General features: G+C 43.4%; 1 protein-coding gene across 2 annotated transcripts; it reads right to left on the reverse strand.

The window, feature by feature from the left end:
• Positions 1–3,255: 3,255 nt before the first annotated feature.
• LOC117962348 (dnaJ homolog subfamily C member 22-like) lies at positions 3,256–8,345 on the reverse strand. Of its 2 annotated transcripts, none has more exons than XM_034914069.2 (4): positions 8,286–8,345; positions 5,115–6,408; positions 4,114–4,409; positions 3,256–3,571 (listed from the first exon to the last, which is right to left on the reverse strand). In XM_034914069.2, the coding sequence occupies exons 2-4, from the start codon at positions 5,674–5,676 to the stop codon at positions 3,389–3,391; spliced, it is 1,041 nt and encodes a 346-aa protein (XP_034769960.2). In that variant the 5' UTR covers positions 5,677–6,408; positions 8,286–8,345; the 3' UTR covers positions 3,256–3,388. The 2 variants fall into 2 exon arrangements, with proteins under 2 accessions (XP_034769960.2, XP_034769959.2); XM_034914068.2 differs by having other exon boundaries at positions 8,034–8,323.
• Positions 8,346–9,772: the final 1,427 nt, after the last annotated feature.

Here is a 9,772-nt window from a genome sequence, read left to right on the forward strand (position 1 = left end):
TTTCACATAGGAGGCTGTGTGGTTCAGTGGTTAAAGAAAAGGGCTTGTAACCAGGAGGTCCCCGGTTCAGCCACTGACTCACTGTGTGACCCTGAGCAAGTCACTTAACCTCCTTGTGCTCCGTCTTTCGGGTGAGACTTACTTGTAAGTGACTCTGCAGCTGATGCATAGTTCACACACCCTAGTCTCTGTAAGTCGCCTTGGATAAAGGCGTCTGCTAAATAAACAAATAATAATAAAGCCTATCAAAGTGTAATAAAGCATGGTAAAGCGGTGGGAAGCATTGTAAAGACCAGCAAGGTATTGTAAAGCATATTAATAAACATGGCAAACCAGGATACATTGTGTGCATAGTATAGCCAAGTCTGCAAACATCTGGCTACATACCTATTTAAGCCACATATATTTAACCTTTCAGGTGTAGCGTGATTATGAGAACCCTCTGTTTGTGGTAAGTGAAACCAATATGTTGGTGCTGTAATGTTAAAACAACAGTTGCTGTTGATCTTTTTTGCTTCCAAAGAGTCCTGACTGAAATCAATGCGTTTATCCTGCTACACCGCTTCTGTGACGTTGATAGAACTCTCCCCATCCACTGGGACCCGATCCTGACCACGTGGTTCTGCACAAGGGAGAACTCAATTAAGAATATGATGGCTGGAATTATTATTATTATTATTATTATTATTATTATTATTATTATTATTTAATTTTTTTGAACAATTATGCAGAACAAGATGTACAGACAAACGCATCTCTGCTAGAGATACAAAAACATATACCATTGAAGACAGTGCGAGTAATGGGGATAGAAGTAAGACTCCTGTGTCACCCATGCCAGGTTTTAATACGAGCTTAATCAACCAAAGTGTACAGGTGACAAGCTCAGGTGTGTCTTATTAAACTCCTAGTAAAACCAGGAACGGATCAAGCGGCTGTGTAACAGGAGTCTTATTTCCATCCCTGAATACTGTATGGCAGTGCATTTATTGTTGTGCTCAACCTTAAGACATGTTTCTTGGTAAGAGCGTTGAGATGAGTTGGTGGCTTCATCATTTATCAACACGTTAATGGCTTATTTTGTCCTCGACTCCTGTGAGAATGTAGAACAGGAAGCTGCATCCTGTTTTTTTTTTTTTTTTTCATAGAGCGGTACTTTATTCTCAGTTTCAATCAGGAAGTTATAGTGAACCGTCACGGTTACTGTAAAGGTCTCGGAGTTCTTTGGTTTTTCTAAGAAATTTTCAATTTCTAAGAAATTTGTACAGTACCGGTATGAAAAAAAAAAACAGGTTCTCAGCTCCCTTAAAACTCCGTGTCGGTATGGCAGAATAAGGGCGGTTTAACCCTGTCATTAATGCTAACCACGTATGGGGACGGATATAAAACTCTGTTCTAGTCTGTTGCATGCAGACATAAGGAAGACGCAAATGCATGATGACCTCGTTATGAGGATGCAATTTCTTTTCCACCATATGAAAAAAAAAATTGAAAGCAATGAAAAATAGATTTATGAGTCAGCTGTTTTCAATATTTCAAGCATGAACGGGTTCAATCATGTAATTCACTAGGCAGTGACATTATGTTTGTATTTACAGTTAAATATAATGCATTTATATACATTTATATTAGTGGGCAGCAGTGTGGAGTAGTGGTTAGGGCTCTGGACTCTTGACCGGAGGGTCGTGGGTTCAATCCCAGGTGGGGGACATTGCTGTTGTACCCTTGAGCAAGGTACTTTATCTAGATTGCTCCAATGGAAGTATTAGCATGGTGAACAATGTAAGTCTTGAACACAACAACGATGGTAATAAAATGGGTTGAAGGGAAGACACATAATGGAGACCTTTACCAACACCGTTGAGAGGCTGTTGTGGCCTCACACAGTCATCCTAGTGGCCTTATTTCAGAAACAATGAAAACTTGCAGAAGAATTGAGGAAACGCAGACTTGAATTGCTACAGCTTTTACTGCAAAACAGTTATTGAATAGGTTTTTGAAATTCAAGGTTAGCCTTTTAAGTGTATATTCCAAGTAAAAGTAATATAGAAATGATTACCTTTGATTCTGAGCTGCATGAAGTCCAATATATTCCTGTTCATTTCACATCATTTTTAAACTTTCCGTTTCATCTAATTACTTGTAGCTGACAAAACAGTTCAATACATTTTCTTTTCCATACACAAATGTTCATTTGATAGGTTTTTTGATTTCCGTTTTGATTTTAAATGTGATATCTGGTACTACACTACGTTAAAGAAATCTCTGTTTGCAAGCCATATTTTCAGATGGTCTTCCACTTCCTGGGTTGTTTTACCTACTTGTCATGTTTTAAAATGAAAATACGTTTATTTTCTGTAATGTGTTTTTTTCTAAACGCCTTTGAGTAGCTAATTGGTAAGATTTATAGAGTTATTTTATTTCCTACAATGATTTTAAATGATCCTGCTAAAATATTTGTATGCTTCTAGGTTTTTATCATCCCAGTGGTAAATACATTGTGATTAAGGCACTCCATGAAGCTTGGTATAATCGATTGTAATATATATTCACTTTGAGAGTGTTCTTATTCTTAATTCTACTTGTATTTCAGCTCCTGTTTGACTTTAAACAAAATCGTTGGAAACTTTGACACACAGGAAAAAAATGTATTTTTATTTTAAAATAAGTAATTTATAAAGAAGTTCATCTTTAACTTCAAAGTAAGTAAACTTCCCTAAAATCCTTTTACAACTGTGGATTTGTTTCAATATCCAAATACGACCAATAGAGGGCGACACTTGCAACATGTTTCAGGTTCCAAAGAAGGCACAAGTCCAGTATTTATAATTATAGCATGTATGTTCAATCCAGTTATATTAAACACATATTGCATTTTGTAAATGACTGGCTTCACTGTTAAAACCAAGAGGTTTCCTTATATAAACAATAGTCAATTGTAGGCTTCTTTTTGGGGTTTCATACATGCAATATATTTGAACACCACAAGATGGCACCAGATACCAATGAATAGTGTAGAAGTTCAAGTACAATTTATTGAGCTGTTGAGCTTGAGGAGACATGCTTGTGCAATGTCACAGTGTGGTGTGTTTCTGTCAGTGCGAGAGAGTGTGTGTGTGTCCCACTTAGGAGAAAAAAAATGAAAACCCTGGCTACGCCTCTGGCCTCAGTGTGTGTGTGTGTGTGTGTCTGTGTGTGTGTATCAGTGTGTGTATGGTGGGTGTGTGTGTGTGTCTCAGTGTGTGTACGGTGTGTGTATGTGATTTGGTCATGGCCCGCGCTGTGGTCAGTGTGTGTGTGTGTGTGTGATTTGGTCACGTCCCACACTGTGGTCTGTGTGTGTGTGATTTGGTCATGGCCCGCGCTGTGGTCAGTGTGTGTGATTTGGTCACGGCCCGTGCTGTGGTCTGTGCAGTCTCAGCAGGGTCTCGTAAGCCTCCTGGATCTCCAGGAATCTGCTGCTGGCCTCCCCGGCTCGGTGTGGGTTGTGGTCGGGGTGCCAGGTCTTCACCAGCTCCCGGTACCTCTGAGTGATCTCCTCGAAAGGGGCCTCGCTACTCACTGCCAGCACCTGAGTGAGAGAGAGAGAGAGAGCGAGTGAGGCAGGTAAAGACAGAGGAGCAGGAAGGGAGACGGGAGACAGGGGGAGAGAGAGAGGGAGGGCGGCAGGGGGGGAGAGAGAGGGAGGCTGGTAGGGAATTAGGGGAGGCAGCGGGAGAGATAGTGAGGCAGAGACAGGGAGACAGGCAGAGTCCAGGGGAAGGAAGGGAAGACACAAACACACATACTGTACAGTGTCCTGAAACCTAGTCTCCTGAAACCAAGTTCCAAACCACAAAGTGGCTTCGTGTTCCCTCAGTTTTACATTTCTGGACTTCTCAAAGCCAAAGCTGGCGAGGAGATTGGGGAGGAGATGAGCTCAAAGCACGACACAGAGAGCAGGGGGCTGCAGGCCTGGGTCTTATAGGCTGCCAGTGGATTGATAATTGAAAGGGTTGTCGGAGGAACCTTCTCATCCAGGCTCGGCTTTATTCTATTATTGGTTTCTTGCCGAAAGCTTCCCATTGCTTTCCATTCATTTGCACAGACAGACGCCCCCTGGAGCCCTCTTACCTGCAGTGCTGCCAGTCTCCTCTGGCTGTGCTCGCTGATAAACCTCTCCAGCACCCTCTCCCACTGCCCGGGCCCCTCTCCTCCGCCCCCTGTGAGCAGGGAGAAGGCTCTGTAGGGCAGCAGGAGGCAGGACTCCAGCAGGGAGCGCAGGGAGGGGAAGAACCACAGCCAGTCCAGCAGGGCGGCGACACTGTCCGCGGCGTAGGAGAGGGTGGCAGTGGTGTTGTAGAACACGGAGTACCCCAGGGGCACCGAGAACGCCAGCCATGCCAGTCCGAGACGGTACAGCCTGGCACCTAGGAGCAGGTGCAAGATGTTGATATTGGAGCACCTTAATGACAGTGTTATGGCAGGTTAGAGGTTTAAAATAAATTACAAACATAAACGGCTACACAAATGCTGAGCACTAAACATGCCATTATATAGCTCTTAAATGTGCAGTTTTGAAAGAAACACGTAACAAAAATTAATTTTCATTTTAAAATATGATAACCTATAACTAGGTTAGAGGAATCCCATGCTTTCACACTGTCTTGCCCTTCATGGGTTATTTCACTGGGAGAGTGAAATTGTCCCCACCCCTTCACTGGCTTCTTTCCCGTCAATAACCAATCAGCTGCTTCTCCTATTGACCGACATGACCGTCAGCCAGTAACATCACCCAGAAGACAACACGACTGAGGTGACCTAGGAAGTGCGAGTGTAACAGATTTCCTGGAAGACAAGGGAAGCAAACAGAGAGCTTTCTGGGACAGTGTAGTACCAGAGGTCATCTTTTTAAATGAAATCCATGTTTGCTATAACTTTCCAAACTGCACGTTTGAGATCTATATAGTGAATGCACAGGTCAGATTGGTACAATGCTTGTGTTATCTACTATCAATTTTAAGCTTTAATACAGGAGCAGCAAAGTAAATGCTAGATGTGTCTCATTGTGGTCCTCATGCCTCTGAATGCCCCCAGTTTGCTGTGCTCTGCAACGTGTCTCAGACTGCCCTTACCCAGTGGTTCCTCTCGTTCCATCCCAGGCTTGTACCTGCGGTTCTGAGCTGCGGTCACACTGGCCGCAATGCTGACAGGCACGGTGCCCAGAGCGTGGCCGTAGAACACAGGCGAGGTCACCAGGCAAGCGGTCAGGGTCTTGCGGAGGTCAGAGGTCTGCTCGCCCACAGAAGACACCAGATGGACGCCCGTGCCAATGGCCAGTGGCAGCACTAGCAGGTAGAACGCACTGATGGAGGACAGACCAATCAGGGCAGCCATCCCGAAATAGATTCCAATGCACACCTGCCCAGCAAAACGGGCCAGGCTTATCGGAGGGGGTGCGGCCCCAGCTCTGACAGGCCTTCCATTGGCTGCTCGTGCGGTGGTCGGGTTGTGATTGGCCGATTCCACGTAGGCAGGTAAGCGGTAGAATTCACGTAGCCAACCCAGGCCAAAGCCCCCAAACGTGAGCATCCACAGCAGGGCGTGGCTGTCCCTCCCCAGGTAGACGTGGTGGAGCCCCACGGGGCCCCCTACTGCCCAGAGCCAGTAAGTTACCCACAGCTTCCTCTTCCCCATGGCTGCTTGTGAAGATGACTGTGGTTAAATAGAATCTCTGCTCACCAATGTTCTTTAATAGAATGTGGTTCAGTTCTTTTTTCCTATTCATAGGCAATTCTCATCCGATTTGTAGTTTGGCTCCACCTGGTGGTAATTAGATATACTGCAGGTCTGAGGTTAAGTGGGCTGTAACTTTATTCCTGAGTGCTAAAGTTCCTGGTCTAAAATCCTAATAAATATTTTAGCTCTCAATGTGATTTTTACTAGCATGGCGCCATCATGCTATCTGAGTTACATGCAATGGTTCTATAATTAAATATATAGTGGCTGCTTTAAAAAACAGGTATTGTTTACAGAGTCTGCTGCCCCCTTGTGGTTGAAAGAGAAATTGCTGGCCTAAAATAATTCTTTGTGTAGCAACAGAAATACTGTACAGTGGCTGCAATAAACATTTAAGATGCTTTCCTGTTCTAGAAATTCCATAGTGCCAACTCTGCTAAAACCTTGTTAAAATAGTCGTCTAAAATAAAGAGCATTGTTACTGAGTCCCTCAAGCTTCGAGTTTATGAAGTGCAGTTGTGAAGGCGTTGCTGTTCTATATTCGCAGATTGCATGCTCGGGGGAACAGAGAGGCTGTCGCACACAGTCAATGAGTGCTTATTCCAGCACATTGGTGGAGAGGAAGTGGCTGTAGGGACCAGTGTGTGTGTTGCACTTGATTTCTTCAGTCACAATCCCAGGGAAATAAACCTACAAGAGACAAATTTAGAACAAACTGTTTTCAAAACTACAATAAACAGATGTGTCCCAAGTGGTTATTCATTTGTAGAAATGTGAACCCGCAGCATTGATCTGGTAGGTGTAGTGGGCAGTGTGTGGGTTGCCCTGCCATTATGGATTCTGTCCTCCCGGCGGTCAGATGAGATGAGGTTAAAAGCTCTAAAACCACGAATGCAGAGGAGCCCGGCTCTTTTGCACAGCGGTTAAGACACTCGCTTGCAGTGCGCGGGGTCGCTGGTTTGACCCAGTCGCCTCCCTGTTACGTAAAATTTAATATGTAAAATTTTAAAACAGTGTGTGTGAACTCTATAGAGTTTGAGAAGCTGCCCTGCCGAAACCCTGAAAAAAGCATCTATGTATTATAAAATATATACATAGATAGGAAACTTAACATGGTAGAATTATACACGCAGTGACTGAAGAGAATGTACATTTATTACATTTGTGATCTGTTTGATGTCTTATTTACTTGAGTGCTCTGTAGCTAAAGCTATGTCAGTAACATACATCCTGCCACTGTAAATTCAAAACTTATATCTACAGTATGCACAGAATTGCATTGAATAAGAAACAGCAATGAATAATGAAAATCAGTGGTATTTAAGCCTTGCCGTTAGGTTAGCAAATAAGTTGTTAGTATCACAGTCAAGTTTATTCATATGATTGTGTGTTGCTTCTTGTGTTCTCAAGATACATGTAACAATCTAAGCATGATGATAGATGTACAGACAGAGAGACACCTCCACCTATCCCCACAATCTGATGCTCCCCATAACCTGTGCTAAATAATGGAAATGGAGATCAGAGAAGCGATTTTACAGAGCTATAGAAAGAGGTCAATGTGTCATACTTGGTGGTCCAGTGGTTAAAGAAAGGGGCTTGTTACCAGGAGGTTCCCGGTTCAAATCCCAGCTCAGCCACTGACTCACTGTGTGTGACCCTGAGCAAGTCACTGAACATCCTTGTGCTCCGTCCTTCGGATGAGCCATCAAACAAACAAGGTCCTGTTGTGAGACTCTGCAGCAGCAGTTGTAATGCATAGTTCACCCCCAAGTCTCTGTAAGTTGGTTTGGATAAAATAATACAACAGTGTGGTCTAGGCTGGCAGGGATTAACAAACCCCCTCAATTAGCACAGCAGCTGTCTTGCCAGGGATTTCATCACCTTGCAGTGTCTTCTAGAGACAGACTGACGCAGACACACACAGGCTCTGGACTGCGCGCTGTCTCCCTACAGGCCCTGTCTCCACTGGGACCTGTAGGGAATAGTTTACTCCAGTCTATAACTAATCCAAGGATTGCTTCCTAGTCCAAGTAGTCAGGAAATCATTACCTGAAAGTGCAATTTATTTTAAAAATGTAAGGATTGCTTCCTAGTCCAAGGAGTCAGGAAATCATTACCTGAAAGTGCAATTTATTTTTAAAATGTAAGTCGCTTCTAATTATCCCTGCTGGAGATGAAGGGGATACTAGAAGCAAAACCTTACACTCCTAGTTTCCTGTAGTCCTTTCGGTTTTGGCTAGAATCTGATAAACTCCTGATTTTCTGCGGGTATTTGTAACCTGCACGTTCACTATTTCTTACTCTCTCCTTACCTTTTCATGACTCGCAGTAGATTTTCTGACATGCTTTTAGAAATGCTGCCTGTGTCACGTGTTTTGACTATGCTCTCCTGTAGCTGCCTGCCATAGTATGTAGACTAGATTGGCAGTGTATATTTCCTATATATATTTCTATTACTGTCCTCTATTAATCTACATGAGGAAAAACTGAACCTACAGATGTTTTGCTATCTATTAAATCTATTAAACAATTCAAATCTTTTAATTAAAGTAGTCCGGACTTACCCCACCCCACTCTCTCTCTCTCTCTCTCTCTCTCAATCTTTGATGTCTGTTGCATGGCCCTCAATGGACTTTATCCCCTGGGTCTCTTTCACAGTTGATATATTGCCATGACGTAACTCCGCTGTGACAAAGCGCGAGAGTGCAATTCAGCTGTGCAACAAACCGGGGCTGGACAAATCATTAGGAACACCTGCAATATTCAGCACACACTTTTGTGTAACTGGCTAGCTCCTCACGTGACTGATTCATTTGTTATGCAAATGCCACCCCTGTTTGTTTTTAAGGATCACATTACAAAAATTGATGCAAAGTAGGAAAATTGATCTTAAAGTTATCCATGTACACTCAGTGCATGGGAGTCAGTACACACGGGAACAGTTCATTCCTGCAAATATACCTAGGATGGTAGATCCATGAAAGGTGAAGCTCCTTCATGTCTAGTTGTATCTGTTTGGTTTAAATGTGTGGGTGTTCCACTGAGGACAGTCTTGAATTGACAGAAACTTTTTTGCTTTTTCACTCCTGCGCTGTTTGTCTCGCACTTTTGCCCTGTAGTTTCTTATAAAAAAATAAATATTTTACAGAAAATGGCAGCTAAAATTACCCTTATTGACACTCCTCCTTCACTATGTAGAACTGCATGGAGCCCCACACCTCTAAAAGCCTGCTTCCTGTGAAGCTGCAGTCTCTCTGATGCCAGTAGGCTTTATCAACAGAAAGCTCTCCAACTAAACTTGGATGAAAGGTCAAGCTGCTTGAAAGCCCAGGTCTCCGGACAGGGCGTGCGGACACCAGTTTCACCAGTGCGCAGCCTTCGGGTCAGTTTTTGATGCACAGACGGATTTCAAGGCTTTAGGAACGACACTTTTGTTTTCCCATCAGTATAACATTACTAAACTTGGATCTTAAGCCTAGCTCACTCTAATGCTTTTAAGAGTTGGTGATTGATCTCCTTCCTAGTCATGGATAGTTACTTTTAAATTGTAATCTGTTCCAGTTATGAGATACTTGAACAAAACTGTAGCTAGTTATGTAACTTGTACTGTGGAAGCACTATATGCTAAAACATGTAATCAGATTACAGTTATGCTTTACATGCATGTAATAAGTTACACCACTGTTAACTGCCTTTATTGCAGGCCTGGCTGACTGTGCTTTGTCCCACTAACATACTGATTAGTATCCTTAAATCCAATCCCAACCAATCACCTCCGTTATAGCAACCCGTCCTCATCGCTGTCCAATGAAGGTTAGCGATAACTTGTAGGCATTCGTGCCCTACGGCCAATCCCCTGCGAGACTACAAATTCAATTTCTCCAAATCCACGCCCCTTTGTAGTAAAACCAGAGTCACGCCCATTTGGTATATATTTACATAACCCCGCCCATCAAATGCGAGGCCACGCCCATTTCACAACTCACTGCCGCTTCAGCGAGACCCGCCCTTGCAAGTGTACCCCACCCCTTTGTGAAGATAATCCCCTCCC

The sequence above is a fragment of the Acipenser ruthenus genome, chromosome 45 (assembly GCF_902713425.1).
Source record: "Acipenser ruthenus chromosome 45, fAciRut3.2 maternal haplotype, whole genome shotgun sequence".
Lineage (NCBI taxonomy): Eukaryota > Metazoa > Chordata > Actinopteri > Acipenseriformes > Acipenseridae > Acipenser > Acipenser ruthenus.

Excerpts from the sequence above, each read along its gene's own strand:
- LOC117962348 (XM_034914069.2), bottom strand. The coding sequence starts at position 5,676 with ATGGGGAAGAGGAAGCTGTGGGTAACTTACTGGCTCTGGGCAGTAGGG. Across the intron at positions 4,410-5,114 it reads GGAACGAGAGGAACCACTGG|GTGCCAGGCTGTACCGTCTC; the intron begins GTAAGGGCAGTC and ends ACCTGCTCCTAG. Across the intron at positions 3,572-4,113 it reads GGAGACTGGCAGCACTGCAG|GTGCTGGCAGTGAGTAGCGA; the intron begins GTAAGAGGGCTC and ends TCTCTCACTCAG.